The 22,481-nt window shown below is 35.2% G+C and overlaps 1 protein-coding gene across 3 annotated transcripts in view; it reads left to right on the top strand.

Annotated features, from left to right (window-relative positions):
- Window positions 1-19,144, top strand: part of NimA (Nimrod A) — a 90,466-nt gene extending 71,322 nt beyond the window's left edge. For 2 of the 3 annotated variants that reach the window (XM_073967514.1, XM_073967516.1), the window contains 4 exons: window positions 10,777-10,951; window positions 11,031-11,148; window positions 17,437-18,329; window positions 18,430-19,144. In XM_073967514.1, coding sequence (XP_073823615.1) covers window positions 10,777-10,951; window positions 11,031-11,148; window positions 17,437-18,329; window positions 18,430-18,983 — 1,740 coding nt within the window. In that variant the 3' untranslated portion in view covers window positions 18,984-19,144. The remainder of the gene's footprint in view (window positions 1-10,776; window positions 10,952-11,030; window positions 11,149-17,436; window positions 18,330-18,429) is intronic. The other variant, XM_073967515.1, reaches the window with a different exon arrangement.
- Window positions 19,145-22,481: the final 3,337 nt, after the last annotated feature.

The raw sequence follows: 22,481 nt of genomic DNA, 5'->3' as shown, positions 1-22,481 counted from the left end.
GTCGCCAGCTCTCCAGGTGATGTCCGCATAAAATGCAGGCATTATATGTCAGCTTAAAATGCCTGGAGGCACTTCTTTTCGGTGTTCGTACATACATACATATATGTATGTATGTCCATACTCTCTTGTATGTTACTTTTACAAATCTAAGTATGTAGTATAGATTATTAGAGCACCTGGATACTGTTGCCCGCTAGCCTGCCGGATCATGGTCTACATGGCTTGTAAGTCTACTACTGTCTACAATGCCTACATTGTGCATCAATCCAAATCCTACGACTGCATGTGTTCAAATGCCATTATGTAATGTATGTATGTTGGGATCTCGAATCAGCCCGTCGGTCAGACAAACAAAATGTTCAGAGGGGAACATAAATATGATATGAAAGGTAGTAAAGAGGCCGCTTACACACACGTACATATGTATGTATGTTTTAGCATTTGATTATTTTTATAAATTTAGACAAATTGAAAGTGATAATAAACTTGACAATATGGAAAAGTGTAGCTGGGCAACCGGTGGTGGTGGTGATGGCAGATAGTTTAATATTTTCCTTAAGGGGTATAACTTTTATTGATTTATTGTTATGTATCTCTACCTAATGGAAATGGGAAAAAGGATGATAAATTTCGTTTTGGTATAGGAAAGACAAAATTTTAGGTAAATATAATTTATGAAAGTATTAACTGTGGGAGATTAGTTTACGATAGACTTTAGGGAATGCTCACATTAATGTAAGTACAAATTTTTAAATTTGATCAGATAAATATCTTAATATCTTTATAGTAAAATCTTATTAATAACAGTTGAATACGACACTCTACCTTTATAACTGTCTGAATACTATCAAATTCCCCAGCAGAGTTGAATGAAAACATTGTATTTAGTTGATGATATACGAAATCATGATCTAAGCACGCCTCTTCAAAATGAATTGTAGAGTACGTCCTGAGAGGAGTTACCTTCAGCACAAATATTTAATTGGAATAATTACTGAGGGTCAGTCAAACCTAAAAGCGGAGGTCATATATTGTTTATGAGATTCCTGTCGCCAAATTTATTAAAAACTTCACTATTTATTTTTCATATTTAAAAAAATTATTTTCATTATCTACGACTTTAAAAATACTTAAAAAGCCAGTAAGGAAAGGATCAAAATCGGGCGGGGTCGACTATATGATACTCTACACCACAGTGAACATGTAAAATTTATATGGGATATATCTTATTATATAAAAGAGCTTAGTGATAAGTGAGTGAGTGAGTGACAGATCATCGCCCAGACGAAACGGCTGAAGCTGTAAGCTTGAAATTTTGAGTGTGGGATGCTGTGTAGGGGTAAGATAAGGCTGGGTTTTTGAAAATTCGAAATAGAAGGGTACGTATATTTTGAACGGATATAGCTAGAATCTTAGAATTTGGTATGGAAATCAAGGTTGGGAAGTGGTATATATAAAAGGATATAGTTTGGGAAATTCGTACTCATGATAGTTCGTACTAAATGGTACTAAATTTAGTACAATTTGGATTTGTGTGAACGGATATAGCTGGAAACTTGAAATTTGGAATTAAGATTTATGTTGAAGTGTAGGATTGAGATATGAGGGTGGTTTTGGAATTCGTACTTATGTGTACAAAACGTACTGAATTTGGTACAATTTGGATTTGGGGGTTCGGATAGAGCTGGAAACCTGAATTTTGGAATTAAGATGTTGAAGTGTAAGATTAAGATATGGATGTAGTTTTGTAAATTCGTACTTATGTGTACGAAAAGAACCAATGGTACTAAATGTGGTACAATTTGGATTTAAGTGAACGGATAGAGGTGGAATCCTGAAATTTAGAATTGGGATTACTAATGAAGTGAAGGATTGAGATATGGAGGTAGCTTTGGAAATTCGAATTTATGTGTACGAAATTACCAAATGGTACCAAATTTAGTACAATTTGGATTTGGGTGAAAGGATAGAGCTGGAAACCTGGAATTTGGAATAATGATTACTGGTGAAGTTTAGGATTGAGATATTGAGGTGCTTTTGGAAATTCGTACTAAATAGTACTAAATTTGGTACAATTTGGATTCTGGTGAACAGAAAGAGCTAGAAACTCGAAATTTGGAATAATGATAACTGTTGAAGTGTAGGATTGAGTTATGGAGTCAGCTTTGGAAATTCGTACTTATGTGTACGAAAAGTACTAAATGGTACTAAATTTGGTACAATTTAGATTTGGGTTAAGGGATAGAGCTGGAAACCTGAAATTTGGAATTAAGATTACTGTTGAATTGAGATACAAAGATGGTTTTGGAAATTCGTACTTATGTGTACCAAATGTGCTAAATGGTTCTAAATTTGGTACGATGGAGTTGAAATCCTCACTTTTTGAATATAGATTACGGTTAGTGTTAGGAATTGAGATATGGAGGTTGTTTAGCTCATAGAGGCTATGGCGATGGGTGCCAGATGCCAAATGCGTAGAGCAGTGGACCCTATGAGGATGTATGTAGATATAAGTAAGAAATAAAACACGAGAGTTTTTCTTAATATAAATTGTTGTAAACAATATTACCTTTGGCAAAAATATGTCATTCTATGCACAACGATATGATGCTTAAAGGAGGCGGCAAAACAATTGAATACTAATTACTCGTTGAAATGTCAAAGGCGCTAACCCAAGGTTGTAATAAACCGTAGCGCATTCATTTCAGCGGACAATTAAGGGCCAAAACAGGGGTCAAGAAAAAACAGTATTTAACTCAATTCTAATTTTTAACAGAGGTATTTTTGGAAATTCGTATTTAAAAGGTACTAAATTTGGTACTATTTGGATTTGATTGAACGGATAGAGATGGATTTCTGAAATTTGGAAATGTGATTACCGTTGGAGTATAGGATTGAGGTTGTTTTGGAAATTCGTACTTATTGCGTACAAAAAGTACTAAATTTGGTACAGTTTGGATGTGGTGCACATATCGAGCTAAAATTCTGAAATATGGAATTAAGATTACTGTTGGAGTGGTACTAAATTTGGTACTATTTAGATTTGATTGAACGGATAGAGATGAAATACTGAAATTTGGAAATAAGATTACCGTTGGAGTATAGGATTGACGTAGTTTTGGAAATTCCTACTTATTGCCTACAAAAAGTACTAAATTTGCTACAGTTTGGAGCTAAAATTCTGAAATATGAAATTAAGATTACTGTTGGAGTGGAAGATAGAGATAGCTATTGAATTTCGTATGAAAAGTATTAAATGGTTCTAAATTTGATATTTGAATAGAGGTGGAATTCGGAAATTTGTTATTATAGTCGCTGTTGGTGTGGTATTTCGTACATAAGTGTGCGAAAATTGCTAAATGGCACAGAATTTTATTCAAATTGTTATTGTGTAAAGGGGTAGAGCGCAAATTGTGAAATTCGGTATAAGGATATCAGCTGACGTTTAGAGTGGTGATAAGGATATTTGGAAATTTGTACTTATGTATACGAAAAGTACTAAATACTACTATAATTGGTTTTGGGAGAACATATAGAGCTATAAATGAGTATCTCGGTTGGGATATAATTTTGGATATAGGGGTGTAGCTTTTGAAAGTTATACCTACTATAAGTACTAAATTTGGTATCGTTTTGGTGTTGCATAAATGGATATAGTTGGAATTTCGAATTTTTTTATTAGGATCTATGTTGGTGTTTAGATAAGGAGTTTTCGAAATGCATAAAAATTCTGAAATAAGGTAATGAGGTCGTTGACGGCTGAGTTATTCAGATCGTGTTAGAAATACGAAAAGTACAAAATAGAACTAAATTTGGTGTTGGGTGTAGCAATGTAGCTGGAGTTATATAATTAGTGTGTGAAAAGTTATAAAGTGCAATAAATTTGGTATTGGGCTAAGGAATAGAAGTTGAATTCTAATTTATTATTTATTTGTCAGGTTCACTGATCACCTCGTACAATAAATATTCTAGAAGTATTAAATAATACTATATATTGAAGCACTGGTATTGATTGAACCGACAAATGAAATTTGTTATGAAAATCCGCCTTTAAAATCTATAAAATGTTTCTACATGTAATACCATTGGCATTGGGTGGACAAGTAAAGTTAAACAGTAATAGGTCCTGGATTTCAAATATTCTACTGAATAGTGTACTATAGGCTTTATGTTAACAAGAAGGCGGTTTCTAAATAATGCACTGAAATCAAAAATTCAAAAGTATCTCTTCAACAAAATTATTTTTTTTATTCTGGACGTTTTAGTAAGTTAATTTGAAAACATAGATAAATGTTTTACAAGAAGATAACAAAAATGCCTAAATTAATATTACTCAACAAATTAACTGCTATATAGGGGCCATGTCAAAGCGTGCGCATTAAGTACAATTTTTTGAACAAAGATTTTTTACATGTTGATATCACAAATTCCGAAATTAAAGCAACTTCGGTTACAAAATGTGCATAAAATATTTAAAATACCTGTACCGTGGACTGAAATTAAGAATGAGGGTCGCTTATTATGTAACACGATAAGTTTTTTTTTGGAAATTCCAACCACAGGTATACGAACAGTACTTAAATGAATTTATAATATATAATTGTTCCACAAACATCCCAGAAAGATAAGGGAGACATCTCTCATATCAATGTGTGCACTCTGATTCATATTAGCTCAGTGATATGGGACCTATTGTTTATCACCGAGTCCGAACGGCGTGTATTAAGGCGTCACTTGTAGAGAAGTTTTACATGGCTGAAATATTCAGGAAATGTTGCCAACATTACTGAGGGGTATTTCCCACCGTTAAAAATTTGATTTTGCTTGGACTGGGAATCGAACCGCAGACCATCTGGGTGTAAGGCGGGTGTGCACGCCATTAATTAAAAAAGGTATTATTAGCACATCAAAATGTGAGGTGTTCACGATTTTCATATTATATATTGACTATTTGTATATTACTCCTTTTCCGCATACGCATTTTGCTAGTATATATAAATCTAAACTGGTTTCGATATAGTACGGCACACTTATTACTAGATCAAATACCGTGTAACATTCCAAATTTCATCAAAATCGGAGGTATATAGCGTGCTTGGTGCAGCAAATATGTGAAATCGGGCGAACATATGTATGGGAGCTATATCCAAATCTAGCCCGATTTCAATATAATTTGGCACGTTTATTTCTTGACCGAATTTAGTCACACGTTCCAAATTTCAATCGAAATCGGACATACTGTGTCGGCCAAAACTAAAGCACCCCTCAGTACATTTTTTAAATGATAATTTTTTTTAGAAAACAAAGTTAAATTTTTTTTTTCTTTTTATTATTATTTATATCTTTATTGTTGGAAAACACAAAAATAAGGAATTCAGAATTCAAATAATTTTCTTTGGTTTTTCAATTTTTTTTCGGTGGATTTTTTTGTTAACGATCTCCCACAAGCCCCAATTGAGAGCTAAGATTAGGCGATCGGGTGGGCCAACGCAGAACTTCTCTCTAATTGTTTTGGAATCACTCTTTAACCACATTCTATACATGTTTTGGCTCTATATCTTCCTCGAATATCCATCTAAGTGGCATCTCTTCTTCAGCATAACGCAACATCACGCCTTTTAATACGTTAAGATACTTGAAACGATCCATAATTCCTTGCGCGAAAAAAAATCCCAGGCCATTGTGTTCCGCCTCCATTTTATACAGTGCCCTTACAATATTTAGGATATAAGCGTTGCCCAACTGAACTTAGATTCATCAGAAAACAGCACAGTCTTTTATTTTTGGATACCCCAGTTCAGAGGGGTCTTGGCGAATTTCAGTTTGGCTCCTTCATCGATTGAATAAGCCGTCGTCTACCGTTCTTCTGCAAATCGTTCTTTTGCTAATTTTTCAATCTAAGCGATTTTGTATTTGACCAGAAGATGCTGTAGCATAATTTTTTGATGAATATGAACAATATCGTCTAATGTTTTGGTATAGCCTCCTTATAGCATTATCTTCCGATCTTCGGTATTTTGAGTATTTAAGCCACAATGTCTTACTAATTTAGCTGTAATTTGATACTTAGGGTTCCTAGTGGTCACAAAACATTTCCACTAAAAATTGTGGACCTGGGTCCTGCAATAATTAATAATTTAATATCCACTATGCCTAAAAGATGTGCCTGTGTCATCCACAATAGAGGCTACACAACGAAATATTGATTTCAATAGTTTTGTCCGCTTATATTTGCGACCTAAAATGTTTTTTGAATTTTAACTTTTGAATATTGAATTTTGAATTCCTTATTTTTGTGTGTTTCCAACAATAAATATATAAATAAATAAAAAAAATTATCATTCAAAAAAATGTACTGAGGGGGTGCTTTAGTTTTGGCCGACACTGTATATAGCATGTTTGGTGCAGAAAATAATTAAATCGAGCGAAAATATATATGGGAGCTATATTCAAATTGGGTCCCACTGTGGTGCAATGGTATGCACACCCGCCGTGCACATTGAAGGTCGTGGGTTCGATTCCTCGGCCAGGCAACATCAAAAATTTTAACGGTGGAAAAATACCCCTCAGTAATGTAAGCGACATTTCCTGAGTATTTCAGCCATGTAAAACTTCTCTACAAGTGGTGTCTTAAACCGTAGGTCCCGTATCATTGAGCTAATATGAATCGGGATGCGCTCATTGATATGAGAGAAGTCTCCCTTGTCCCGCATGGAATGTTTGTGGAACAATTATTATTATATTTAAATCTGGAACGATTTTCACCAAAAGCAATAGAGTTCTTCCTATGGCTAAAAAATGATATACGCCAATTTTCAGCTAAATCGGACAATAAATGCGACCTGTACGTTGCTAACGGACGGACGGACATGCACAAATCGACTCAGAAAGCATATAAGTATATAAAGCATATAGAAATACATATCCCCAAACGGCGGAACTATGGGTCTATCTCATTTCCTTATGCATGTTACATACAAATGCACAAAGACATAATACCCCTTACCAGACTGTGATGTAGGGTAAAAGAATGAACTTTTGTCGTGATTTGTTTAAAAATATCGTAATCAGACGATGTCTAAAAAATCATTGAATTAGCAGAAAATTCTTGAATTAAAATCAATATACAAATGTTATAAAAGTCAGGTTTATAAGATTTCAGATTGCCTATATTCTTTATGCCACAGTTTGTGGTTTGAGGATATCAATGCATTTTTAATCGTTATACCCTCCAACATAATATGGAAGGTCACGGTGTTCTTGAAACAACTTTAAACGGAAGGTGCTTACACCTGGGAAGTTTTTGCGGATTCTGAACCAACAATGTTCATAGATGTGAAAAATCAAAAAACAAAAATCGCTAGAGCGCTTTTTGAACAAATCGCAGCAAAAGTTCATATTTTTAGGGTTTTTTTAGGTTTTCACGAAATAGGTATGGAGAAAATGTTGTAGCAGTGAAAATTCTCTACAACATGGATTTGTATGATATTTTCGTAGGTTTTACCGTTTCTGAGATATAGAGGTACACATTGGGACAATGAACTGAGTGTATCGCCATCTCATAAAACAAAGTCATGTACAGTGCGCCTTAACTAACTTTAAATGAAAACCGCTTACACATGGGAAGTTATTGCGGATTTTGAAACAGCAAGGTTTATAGATGAGAAAAATTTAAAAACAAGAAAAAATTTCTGGAAGGATTTTTAAATAAATCACGGTCAAAGTTCAAATTTTTAGGTTTATTTAGATTTTCGCGATTTTACTTGGAAACCGCAAGTCCTATCGAAATGGGGTTAAAGCAAGTGTTGTAGCTGTGAAAATTCTCTAGAGATTTGATTTGTTCGTAAGTTTTATCATTTTTTAGATATATAAGTTAAGGTCACATTTTTAGGTTTTTTAGAGGTTTTCGCTATTTTGCTTGAAAACGGCAAGTTTATCGAAATGCAACTAGAGAGAATCTTTTAGCTGTGAAAATTCTCTACAAAATGGACTTTCGTAGTTTTTTTCCTAGGTTGTACCATTTTTGAGATGTATAATTTTAAATTGGGAAATTACAGTCATGACATTGTTTTATAAGGTGGCGATACAGTAAGTGCATTGTCCCAATTTGAACTTCTATACCTCAAAAATGGTAAAACCTACAAAAACACCATAATGGTTAATCTTATAGAGAATTTTCACAGCTACAACATTTTCCTTAGTCTTATTTCGATAGAAGTTGCAGTTTCCAAAAAAAAAATAGTGAAAACCTAAAAACTCCTAAAAATGTCAACTATAATCGCGATTTGAATTAGATTTTTCTCATCTATGAACATTGTAGTTTCAGAATCCGCAAAAACTTCCCAAGTGTAAGCACCTTCCATTTAAAGTTGCTTCAAGAGCACCGTGGGGTATAATTAACCCCCAGTTTATGTATTTCGAAACGAAAATGTGTGCGCATGAAACACACCCAAACCTTATTTTTGGAAACATTATTTCCTTTGCTTTTCTTCAAAACAAAAAACAAATTTGAAAAGCACACTCAAATTTGGTAGTTTTTCTTGCGTATTAATTTTCTTATCGACATACATAAACAGGCCCTAAAATTGTCATTCCATTTGTAACACATCGAAATATTCATCGGAGACCCTATAAAGTATATATATTCTTGATCAGGGAAAAAGTCTAAGTCGATATAAATATGTCCGTTTGTGCGCCTATCTGTTGAAATCAAGATACTCCTACGATGTTTGGTATTTCAAATGGGCTATATCGGTCAACGTTTTGATATAGCTACCATAGAACGGTACCGCCCGATTTTCGGTATTTTGAAGGTTTTATCCTCATTATCACATCGAAATGGCTAAAATTTGGTATTTAGTTTCCGTTAGGGGTATACAACTTTCCCCCAGAAATTTGTCGATATAGGTCCACAACTTAATATTGCCCCCATAGAACGGTACCTCCCGATTTTCTGTAGTTTGAAGGTTGTGGCCACAATAATCCACCGAAATGGCTGGAATTTGGTATTTGGTCTTCATTTGGTGTATTAAACGTTCCATATGAAATTTGTCGGTATAGGTCCACGCCTTTATATAACCCCCATAGAACGTACCTCCCGATTATCGGTGTTTTGAAGGTTGTGGCCTCAATATTCCTCAGAAATTTGGTATTTAGTCTTCGTTGGGGGTATAAAACTTTCCCCCAGAAATTTGCCGGTACAGGTCCACGTCTTCATATTGCCCCCATAGAACAGTACCTCCAAATTTTATTTTGATTTTGAAGGTTGTGGCCACAGCAACCCACCGAAGTGGCTGAAATTTTGTATTTAGTCTTTATTGGAGACTTTCTGACTGAAATTGGTCGGTACAGGTCCACGTTTCGATATAGCCCCCATAGGACGGTAGCTCCCGATTTCCGCAATTCTGAAGGTGTGACGTAAATATCCCACCGAAAGATTGAAATTTATTGTTTAGACTTCTATGGGATTATAAAAAATACCAGAAGAGAATTATCAGTATAGGCCCGCGGGATCCCCCATAGATGCGTACCTCTTGATTTTCGCGTTTGCTCTGATTAATGAGGTGAATTCGAGACATCCAATAATTTAGTGTTTTTTCATATTTTTAGCCAACTGTCCGTTAGATTCTTTATTTCAGAATTTTCGGGTTACTTACACTCACATATAGAAATTTTGTCATTGTTCTGGCATTTTAGTTGAAGAAAAGATGTGGGAGAAGTTTCAATACTTCAATCTTTCTCCAAATATCAAATGCCACATGTCTGTATAGATGTTTGGATATTTAGCGAATTAATATTAATGAGGTGTTAACAGTATGTGGGTCTCCTGATAAAATGCTTATAATACCTACAAGATTCTTCCTATTCACCTTTATTAAACTTGATTTGCTATTCTTGCCCCATTAACTTCTCTTTGTTTTCTTTTTTTTCATTTTGTTACATGAATAAATTAATTTACATGTCTTGTTCCAATTTTGTCCATTGAAAAACAAAAGCAAAAAAGAACAATACAAAATAAATGCATAATTCTGATCTACAACTACCCTCCGGCTTTAAACTTCATTGAAATTTCCTGCTTATTAATTTATGAATGCATGCAACAATCACTCACCCCCGCACGCACACACCGAGTGACAAAAAATTATAAATAACTGCCCGTTAGGGAGCCCCCAAGTCATACATATGGTCGGTCAATGGAATGTCACTTTAGCAGTAGCAACAGGAACAGTAACAAATCAACAAACAATGTAACAAAAAGAACAGAACAAAGATTAAGTGCCAAAGATGATGATGATGGAGACGACGAAGATGATTACATGTCTGTGAATCTCCATGGAATCTCTGTTAAATGCCCTTTTCAATTGCTTTGTTGTCTATATCGATTAAATGATACTTGAACTTTGTTTGCTCCACCCCACCCGCATGTAGACAAAGATATATTGAGACAACTTTGTTGTTTTGTAGACAAAGGGAATATCTGGGAGTTATAGTACATTTCCCAAGAATATCTGTTCAAATAGTAGAATAGGAATGCTAATGAGTTTCTATATGAATTTACTGTTCTTTCCTTACAGATCCAAGAGGAAAGAAAAGCATAGACCATAGACTAATGAATCGCAACATTCATTCGTCTATGAGAAAAGTCTATTGCTAATACACCATTATTTTATTATGAAACCCACCATTTTCACCATTCTACTGCTTTTAGTATTTAAACAAATATAGCATACTTTTAGGATGAAAATTACTCTAATACCTTTTCTTACTTTATTTCAGAATATCACGAAGACACGAACCATTCGATTTTGTTGTGCGGGCTATGATGGCAATTTATCGATAAACGATACGGTATGCAAGCCGGTCTGTCGTAGTGGTTGTGGTCGTGGGTATTGTATGAAACCCGATGTGTGTAGCTGTGAACCGGGTTATATGGGAAAACATTGTACGCAGCGTAAGTATAACAAAAAATCAATCTACAGAGATATGTAGTTTTATATGTTGGATATTTTTATATATATAATTATTTTCAGGTTGTGACCATGACCACTGGGGTTTGGAGTGTAAAAATCTGTGTCAATGTCACAATGGCGCCGCTTGCGACAATAAATCGGGCACATGCCATTGCACCATGGGTTGGACAGGAGAATTGTAAGTTTAATAAATATCCTTGGATGAATTTAGTAAACAATCCAAACTTTTTTTAAATTCGTGATTTATTAAAATTTTTTTCGTTAAATTCACTAAAATAATACTTTTAAAAATCCACAATTTTTATACCCTACACCACAATGTGGAAAGGGTATTATAAGTTTGTTTTGGTAAAAATTCATGTAACACCGCGAAAAAATAATTTTCAAACTTTTACAAAACTCAGAAGTTAGCTTACTAAAATTGATTCGGTATAGCCCCATATTACGATACCTACAGATTCCACGTATTTTGAAGCAAACTCGTGTTACCGTTAGCGCAGCTGAATTTCTATTCATTGTTAGTTATTTCTACCGATATAAAGTACTTACTTACTTAGCTGGCCCATTACAGAACATTTTTTCCATAGGCCGAACTAAGAAAAGATCTCCATTCCTCTCTATTTGTTGCTTCGCACTCTGGAATACCGCGCCTTTTCATCTCATCATCCACTTGTTTGCGCCATCTATTCCTTGGCCTGCCAATGCGTGCACCGCCAAGCGGTCCGTATTTATATGCCTTTTTAGCGGGTTCATCATCGCTCATTCTTATGATATGGCCTAGCCAACGCATCGCTGCATCTCGATATGTTTAACAATATTGATGTCGTTGTATAGCAGATACAGCTCGTGGTTCATGCGACGTCGATATTCACCGTCAACGCAGATTGGTCCGTAGATCTTTCGAAGAATTTTTCTCTCAAACACACCAAGCACTGCCATGTCTGCTTGCGCAAGTACCCAGGCTTCGGAGCCATACATCAGCACGGGTAGTATCAGTGTTTTGTAGAGCGTTATTTTTGTTTGACGAGATGTGGCTTTGTTTTTAAACTGCTTTCTTAAACCAAAGTAGCATCTGTTAGCCAATACAATTCATCTTTTTATTTCACAACTGATGTCGTTTGTTGTGTTTACGGAGGTGCCGAGGTAGACAAAGTCTTTTACTACCTCAATATTATAGGAACCAACTTCCACAGTCGGTCCGAGCTCAATGGACGCATTGCGCGTCGACACCATCAACTTGGTCTTCTCACCGTTTACCGCCAGACCCACTTTAGCAGATTCTCCTTCGACCTTTATAAAGGTATCAGTTACTTCTTTTACTGATCGGCCCATGATGTCTATATCATAGCAGCATAAGCAAGTAACATGTGACTATTGGTGTAGATTGTGCCACTTCTTTTGACGTTTTTTGAAGAGATCACACGAAAGGCTGTCTCATTGTCTGAAACCTCTTTTGGTACCAAACTCTTCGGAGAGGTTCTTTCCTATTTTAACTGAGGACCTCGTGTCAGTCAAAGTCATTTTACAAAGCCGGATGAGCTTTTCGGGGATACCAAATTCAAACATGGCTTGGAATACCTTTGAACGCAGTGGGCTGTCGAAAGCTGCATTATAATCGACAAAAAGGTGGTAGGTGTCGATCTGCATCTCTTGGGTCTTCTCCAGGATTTGCCGCAGGGTAAATATCTGGTCAATGGTGGACTTGCCAGGTCTAAAGCCGCATTGGTATGGTCCAATTATCTCGTTGACCATAGGCTTTAGTCGTTCGCACAATATCCCTGACACGATCTTGTAGGCAATAGGGAGTAGACTTATGCCCCTATAGTTAGAGCATACAGTCTTATCTCCCTTCTTGTGGACGGGGCACAGGATACTCAGGTTCCAATCGTCGGGTACTCGTTCTTCCTGCCAGATGGTGCTAACTAGCTGATGAATACACCTTATCAGCGTGTCGCCTCCGGTTTTGAACAGCTCGGCTGGTAAGCCATCGGCCCCTGCTGCCTTATTATTCTTCAGCCGATTTATTGCTATTTTTACCTCATCTTGGCTGGGCGGTATACATTCAATACCATCTTCTGGGATTGGGACTGTGGTATCTTCGTCGTCTTCGCTGCTATTGGATACCAACAGATTTGAAAAATGTTCTTTTCATATCCTGAGTACACTATCTGTATCAGTTACCAAATTACCTTGCTGGTCTCTACAGGAGGATGTGCCTGTACCAAAGCCATCAGTTTGATGCTTGACTCTTTGGTAGAATTTTCGGACTTCATTCTGGCTCCTGTACATCTCGATTTTTTCACACTCCCGCTTTTCCATCTCTCTCTTTTTCCTGCGGAAAAGACGTTTCTCCTCTCTCCTTTTCTCCCTGTATTTCTCTCGTGCGCTACGCGTTGCTACGGATTGTAAAGTAGCCCTATATGCCGCATTTTTCTCTTCGGTGGCAGCACGACACTCCTGATCATACCATGGATTCCTTGGTGGAGGTCTCTGGTATCCAAGTATGGATTTTGCGGCTGTTTGCATGGAGTGGGCAATGTTTTGCCATTGCGCTGATATGTTATCGGGATGAGGAGTGCTTTGATTAAGCAATTGGGCTAGTTGAGTAGAATATGCTGTGGCTATCTGTTGTGATTGCAGCTTACCGATGTCTAACTTTCGTGTTGTGTCTGTTCGTACTTTGTTTGCTACGTTTAAGCGGGTGCGTACCTTTGCTGCAACAAGGTAGTGGTCCGAATCAATGTTTGCGCCTCGGAACGATCGTACATCCAACACGCTCGATGAATGTCTTCCATCTATCACAACATGATCAATTTGATTTCTCGTTTTCTGATCTGGCGACAGCCAGGTGCCCTTATGAATATCGAGATGATTAAATCTGGTACTGCTAACTACCATGTTTTTTGCAGCTGCAAAGTCTATCAGCCTCATACAATTGTCAGATGTTTTACTGTGGAGACTGAATTTCCCGACTGTTGGGCCAAAAATATTCTCCTTTCCAATTTTGGCATTAAAATCGCCTAGAATGATTTTAATGTCATGGTCAGAGCAACGGTCATATGTTTCTTCTAAGCGCTCGTAAAATATATCTTTGGTTTGTTCGTCCTTTTCTTCAGTGGGAGCATGAGCGCAAATAATGCAAATGTTGAAGAATTTTGCTTTTATTCGAATTGCAGCAAGTCTTGGTCCTTAAAACGTTTGCGGGGTTCGTCAACTTTAGAGGTGTTTGTTTTTCTTTTCTTTCGTTTTTTCATGGTAGGCTGTTTTTTTCTAGGGGAGGTTTACTAACCCTTTAACGTTCTTATGGGTGAACGCGCGGCACATGCTAGCTCACTACCTTTAACACGTGTTAAAGGTAGTTCCTCAGGTGACACCACGGGGAGGTCAGTGTCCACTTGAGATGAAAGAGGGACCAAGATAAATCCTGGCCTTTGCCATGTTAAAACCGGTCAGGACCGTTGCAACCGATATAAAGTATATTTTAGATATCACAATATATGCCCACAATGAACTATTTTCGAAGCATATGTGAGGTACAAGTGCACAATTTTTGACGACTGATCTTCAATAAACTCGCAATTTTCCCAATTATCAAATATACCAAACTGCATGGTATATATAGTTATTTAATTTAGGTTTATTCCAAAAAGGAACCTGATATTCATAGACAATTTGACGATGTAGCAGGAGGGGCTAATCAATGTGAATTTTCCAATGTTCGAATATTTTTTTAGAAATGTATAATTTATATATTTTTCCACAAACATCCCAGTAAAGACAATGAAGGCTTCTTTTATATCAATGGATTCATATTAAGTTATTGATATGTGACCTAGTTTTTATCGCCGAGTTAGAACGGCGTGTCCTAAGTTGTCACTTGTAGAGACGTTTTTCATGGCTGAAATATCCAGGAAATATCACCAACATTACTAAGGGGTATGTTGCCACCATTGACAATTTGATGGGAATCGAACCCGGACATTCAGCGTGCAAGGGGGTTGCACATAGCTAATTCCTACAGGTTGTGGTGTAGGGTATCACATGGTCGGCCCCGTCCAACTATAGTCTTTGTTTACCTGTTTTTTATTAAATTTTTTAATCCAATAAAGTTAAAACCGCCCAACAAAAAAGTACGATTTATTAAAAATATTTTTTTTTGAATCCACGATTTTTTAAAATCCACTATTAATAAAAAATATTTTTTAACAACCACGATTAATAACAAATATTTAGAAAAAATCCGCGATTAATTAAAAAATATTTAAAAAATTCATCATTTATAAAAAATATGTTTAAAAAATCTACTATTACCAAAAAATATTTTTAAGAAAATTCAAGATTTATTAAAAATGTTTTTAATAAAAAATATTAAAAAAACTCCACATATATATGTATATGTATATATATATAAAATATTTAAAAAAATTAAAAAAAAATCCACGATTTATTGTTTATTTTTGCCTTATTAAGGCGAAGGTCATTTATAGTGATATTTAATTAATTCTCTTTCGAGTTGAGCTTATTAGACCTATTATATACTTTGAAAAATTAGGAGTCTACCGAAGTCCCACGCATTCAACCATTACGCTACGTTTCACGGGTGGTTAAGCCGATCTTCAGGCGTATTGAATGTTGTTTTTTTTTGTGGCAGACGAAGGCAAAGCTTGGGAACTAGTATACATATATATCGGCACTTCATTAGATAAATGCATATGCGAAATTATGTCAGTTAATTGAAACTCCTAATTTTTCCTATAGTCCTGCTTGGTAATCCCATTTTTCAATGTTCACAAATATATACTATGGTAAGTTTTATTCCTACGTCATTAGTAATTGTTCTTCTATATCAGAAGATTTTTGATCATCAATTATTGTCTACTAAAGTTTTGACAAGTTGATGGTGGCTCAGAACGCTAAGACGCCGGCAACCTTGACACTCAGTTGTCAATGTATATAATAGGTCTAATAAGCTCAACTCGAAAGAGACTTAATTAAAAATCCACGATTTATATTTTGTAAAAATCTACGATTTATTAAAAAAATATTTTTTAAAAAATCTACGATTTATATCTTTTAATAAAATCAATGATTAACGATTAAAAAAATCAACGATTTATTTGAAAAAGTTTTTTTTAAAAATCTACGATTTATTGATTAAAACGTATTTTTAAAATTCTTCGAGTCATTTATTAAAGTATTTTTAAAAAATCCACGATTTATTATAACATATTGTCCCATTTGTTTACAACTTTTTTTAAAGTTTACACTTTATTTAAAATATCTTTTTAATTCACGATTTATTTAAAGTATTTCTGAAAATCCAAAACTTATTCTAAAAATATTTTTAAGAATGCAAGATTTATTTTGAAAATATATTTTAAACATCCAAAAATTTTTTTAAAAATATTTTTTATAATCAAATATTTATTTTAAAAATATTTTTAAAAAATCCAAGATTATTAAAAAATATTTTTTAAATATCAACGATTTATTTAAAAAAATTTTGTTTAAATTAATATTGGATTTTTAAAAATATTTTTTAAAAATCCCATGTTACTTAAACCACAGCTTTTAAATAAATGTTTGAATTTAAAGAAAATATCATTTACTTTTTATAAAAAATATTTACTAAAAATCTACGGTATTTAGTAATAAATATTTTTAAAATCTATGTTTTATTCAAAAAAATTATCTAATCTAAAATTTTTAAAAATCTATGTTTTATTAAAAAATTAAAACGTTATATAAAAAATATTTTTTTAAAAAAATTAAGGTTTTATAAAAAAGACATCCTATAAAATCCACTTAAAAAATAATTTTTAAAAAACACAGTTTAATAATTTTTTTAAATCATCGTTTTATTAAAAAATATAATTTTGCAAAATCAACTTTTTATGAGAGAGACATTTTTTAAATATCCACGATTTTCCAAAACAAATTAATAAATAATTATTTAAAAACACGGTTTATTAAAAATATTTTTTAAAAAATCCACGTTTTGTTAATTGTAATTTGTTTATTAAGTAAAAATGAGTTTAAAAAAATATTTCATAAATTTCTTATTAATTTTGTATACATTTTTTATAAAAAAATATTTTATATTTTTTAATAAATGTTTTATAAATTTTCTTTAAAATTTGTTTTATTAAAAATATATTATAAGATTTTTTTTAAATATTTTACATATTTTATACATTTTTTAGTAAAAATATTTTATAACATTTTATTAAAAATATGTTGTTAAATCATATATTTCAGAAACCCATGTATTAAAAATATTTTTTAAAAAAACAATTTTTTATTAAAAACATTTTTTAAAAAATTCATTTTATATTAAAAATATTTTCTAAAGTCCATATTTTATTAAAAATATTTTTTAAAAATCAATGTTTTATTGAAAACATTTTATAAAAACCCAATTCTTTTACTAAATTTGTTAATCCAAATGCCTTTCTTATTTTTTCAGCTGCGAAAAACCCTGCCCACCGGGGACCTATGGCGTAATGTGTCGCAAGGCATGTGAATGTGAAAATAAGTTATGTCATCCCCAGACAGGTGCATGTGATCCTCCCGCAGTTGCTCCCTCATTGGCGCCCAATGCCACACATGTTATGATAGCCACCCTAAATTCCACAATAGTCAACATAACCCACAATCTGGATCGAATAGCCAAGAATATTGTCAACATAGCAACCAGTACTACGCCAGAACCCATAAATCTTCCACCACAAATTTTGGAGGTAACAACAGCGGCAACAATACCCGAGGTCATTGTGATTAAACAGGATGCCGATGTACCGCACACACCAAAAATTATAGTCCACCAACAGGGTCAAGGTCTGCTGGATAATTTGCATGCCGCTGCCAAGACACCGGAGGTTATACATGTTATTACCGGTTGGCCAGGTCAAGATCACAATGTTACCCAGGAGGAAAAAATCAATTTAGCCGGTTTTGGTGGTCATCAACCGAAGCAAGAAGAAAGTCACAATTCCAATGGCAGCCATAATTCGGATCATGAAAATGGTTTACTTACCACGCTTTTGATAATTCTATTGATTATCATGTTCGGTATTGGCATGGGGTTTTTGTATGTCTATAGGCGTTATCATTTACAAAAGGCCCAAGTGGAGGCAGCCTTGGCGGCACGCAATGTTAGTTTGGTATCTAATCCCAATACAAATTCACCAATAATTATTACACCACCACCTCTGCAGGCCTACACGAATGATCAGCATATGCAGGATTTAAATTGCGGAAATTTGCCACCCGGTAATACAGGGACCATGGGTAAAAGTTTTCTAAAACCCCTACCGGACCTGCCGGCCTTCACACAGATGGTACGCAATAAAATCGAGGGTATGTAAGTGTCTTCAACCAAGCAGGAAGAAAATAATGATAAAATCATTTTTTCATAAGTTTTTAATTGAAAATGTGGGATTTTTCACTTTTCTTACAGGACCCGACTTGTATGACTCACCAAGCAATAGTTCCTCTATAACCATATCACCCGTACCTACCATCAACTCATATGCCTACGCACGCAAAGAGTCTTTGTATTCGGTGGTAACACCAAAATCACGCAAAGGCAGTATGGATTCGCATCTGTACGATGAGATACGTTATCCCACAGCTATGCAGCACCATCAACATCATCAGCACCAGCAGCAACATCATCCACATAGTCATGGCCATCAGCATACGCATCAGCACCATTCCACCCAACATAATGTTTATATACCGCCACAACATCATAGTCAACATCAACCGCATCACCAGCAGCACTCATCGCAACATCCTACCGGCCAACAACAACAGCAGCAGTTACAACATTTTTCCACATTTAATCAACCACAGGCTCAGCAACAATTTCAACAGCCAGGACATGCTACAACGACATCGACTCCAACAGCCACCCACCACATTTCTCATTTAATAATTCCACCACAAAATACAAAATATCTTCAAGTGCCACAACATACTCACACATCGCATAAAATTACTCATATTTAAATTTAAACAAATAAATGTGCAAATATTTATTTATGTATTTTATTTTAGTTTTATATTTTTCAAAAAACACAAATATATATTTTTTATTTTTTAATAATTTTGTAAATGTATTGAGATTTAATTTTAATAAAGGTCGTATTAAATAATAAACTAAACAAAAATAACTAGTAAAATTGTTCTCTTATACTGCAAGTCTTTTTAGTAAGCTTTGCAAGCCTTGTGATCTTCGTGGACATACATACTCGTACAATGGTAATCATTTATATGCAAATTTATCAACACACACAGAGGAATACATACGGTTTGTCTGAAATGTTTGAAGAATAAAATGTGTATTGCAAGGACCTCTAGTTGCTTCTGATGAATAAAACCTCTTTCTCAGTATGAAAATTCGGTTGTCGCACCAAGAATTTGTAAAGACACGTCACAACACCCTAGACAGACGGCAGAGTTAATTTGCATTAAAAATTCCTTAATTTGAATTAACTTTTTACCCTGACATACGATAGTTTCTGCATTTATGAAACAGCTGTCTGTGTTGTTTGTTTGTACCCAGCAGACCATTTCATAAAGTTTTACAAAATTTCGCCAAAATACGCGAAACAAATATACTTTCTACCATTGACTTTTTCACCACGATAATGCAAAAATAAATGTAATTTATTCGCGATATTTTTGAGTCTTTATACCCTACACCACTATGTGGGGAGGGTATTATAAGTTGGTTTTGGCCAAAAAGTTTGTAACGCATCGAAATAATGGTCGTAGACCCATACTTATATACCAAAATGAATGTCTCGACGAGCTGAGTCGATCTGGCTATGTGTGTCCGTCCGTCAGTCAGTCCGTCCGTCCGTCTGTCCGTCTGTCCATCTAAACCTTGTAATCACGCTACAGGTCGCAATTTTGATCGGATCGTCACGAAATTTTGGATGTTGATGGGGGTCCCGGAGGGGAAGAAGCCTATTGATTTTGGTGATGGTCGGATAATATTTAGGGGTCGGAATGGGCAAAAAACTTATGTGGATAAAAAGACAACGTTTTTTTCCAAAGCGAATATCTCAGCTCAATATCACCTTTCTAATGATGTAAAGTAGGTTCTCGTACGTGATCAAACAACGAAGATATCACAATAGTAGCAAATAAAACCCACATTTTCATTTTTGCGATTTTAATTATAATGACGAATATCACAGCTTTGGTTGGGGACTTTCCAAAAGCAAAGCCTGGCTATGAAAGTAGAGGATCCCGTCTTTACAATGATGTAAACTAGGTCGGCGTAGGTGACCAAATAACGGAGATATCGCAATAGTCGGTAATACATCCCATTTTTCCACTTTTTTGGAAATCACGCTACAGGTCACAATTTTGATCGGATCGTCACGAAATTTTGAGGGTTAATGGGGGTCACACAGATGAAGAAGCCTATTGATTGTTGGTGATGGTCGGATAATATTTAGGGGTCGTAATGGGCAAAAAACTTATTTTGAGAAAAAGACAACGTTTTTTTCCAAAGCGAATATCTCAGCTTCTGCATGGGGTATACCAAAAGCAGAACCTGGCCATGAAAGTAGAAAATATCGGCTTTTTAATGATGTAAAGTAGGTTCTCGTAGGTGATAAAACAACGAATATATCGCAAAGGCCGCTAATAGAACACAACTTTTCATTTTTGCGATTTTAATAATAATGACGAATATCACAGCTTTGGTTCGGGACCTTCCAAAAGCAAAGTCTGACAATGAAAGTAAAAAAAAATCCCATCATTACAATGATGTAAAGCAGGAAATCACGCTACAGGTCGCAATTTTAATTGGATCGTCACGAAATTTTGGGTGTTATTGGGGGTCATACAGAAGAAAAAACCTTTTGATTTTTGATAATGGTCAGATATTATTCAGGGGTCGGAATGTGAAAAAAAATATTTGGAAAAAGACCAACGTTTTAGTTCAAAGTTAATATCTCCCTTCTGCATATCGAAAGCAAAACCTGGCAAGGAAAGAAGAAAATATCACCTTTACAACGATGTGAAGTAGGTTGTCATAGGTGGTCAAACAACAGAGATATCGCAATAGTCGGTAATGCATCCTTTTTTCCATTTTTGTTATGGAGGTCTAGCAGAGAAAGAAGCCTATTGATGGTTGGCATACATCCCACTTTTCCACGCGTTTCAAAAAAATTGACCTGTGTTAATGAAGACATTCAGAGCAAAGGCGCTAAGCTATCCCAATTTTAATATTTTGAATTTTATTAGTCAAAAGCTTATGAACAGGGGTAGTGGTGTAGGGTATCACATAGTCGGCCCCGACCCGACTATAGCCTTGGCTCACTTGGTTTTGTTTGGCGAGTGTGGCTTCGTTTTTGAAGTGATTACTTAAGCCAGTGTAGGATCTGTTGGCCAATAAAATTCTTTTTTTATTTCGCAACTGATGTCGTTTGTTGTGTTTACGGCAGTGCCGAGGTATACGAAGTCTTTTACTACCTCAAAATTATAGGAACCAACTTCAACAGTTGGTCCGATCTCAATGGACGCATTGCGCGTCGACACCATCAACTTGGTCTTCTCGCGGTTTACCGCCAGATCCACTTTAGCAGATTCTCCTTCGACCTTCATAAAGGTATCGGTTACTTATTTTACTGATTGTCCCATGATGTCTATATCATCAACATAAGCACGTAACATGTGGCTATTGGTGTAGATTGTGACACTTCTTTTGACGTTTGCCTCTCGTATGACCTTTTCTAGCAGGATGTTGAAAAGATCACAAGATCAGGCTATCTCCTTGCCTGAAACCTCGTTTGGTACAAAACTCTTCGGAGAGGTTCTTTCCTATTTTAACTGAAGATCTTGTGTCCGTTAGAGTCATTTTACAAAGCCGAATGAGCTTTGCGGGGGTACCAAATTCAGACATGGCTTGGAATACCTTTGAACGCAGCGGGCTGTCGAAGGCTTCTTTATAATCGACAAAAAAGTGTCGATCTGCATATCTTGGGTCTTTTCCAGAATTTGCCGCATGGTAAATATCTGGTTAATGGTGGACTTGCCAGGTCTAAAGCCGCATTGGTATGGTCAAATTTTTTCGTTGACAATGGGCCTTAGTCGTTCGCACAATATCCCTGACACTATCTTGTAGGCGATAGGGAGAAGACTTATGACCCTATAGTTGGAGCATAAAGTCTTATCTCTTTTTTTTTTGGTAGGGACCTTATCAGCGTGTCACCTCCGGTTTTAAACAACTTGGCTGGTAGACTATCAGCTCCTGCTGCCTTATTATTCTTTAGCCGGTTTATTGCTGTCTTTACCTCATCTTGGTCGGGCGGTATACATTCAATGCCATCTTCTGGGATGGTACCAACAGTTTGGAAAAATGCTCTTCGTATATCCTTAGCACACTATCTATATCAGTTACCAAATTACCATGCTGGTCTCTACAGGAGGATGTGCCAGTGCCATTATCCATTAGTTTGATGTTTCACTTTTTGGTAGAATTTTCGGACT

Source organism: Musca autumnalis, unplaced genomic scaffold (genome assembly GCF_047663935.1).
Source record: "Musca autumnalis isolate F117 unplaced genomic scaffold, ASM4766393v1 scaffold_2, whole genome shotgun sequence".
Lineage (NCBI taxonomy): Eukaryota > Metazoa > Arthropoda > Insecta > Diptera > Muscidae > Musca > Musca autumnalis.
Note: the sequence above shows the minus strand (reverse complement) of the source record. Positions and strands in the feature narration are given on the sequence as shown.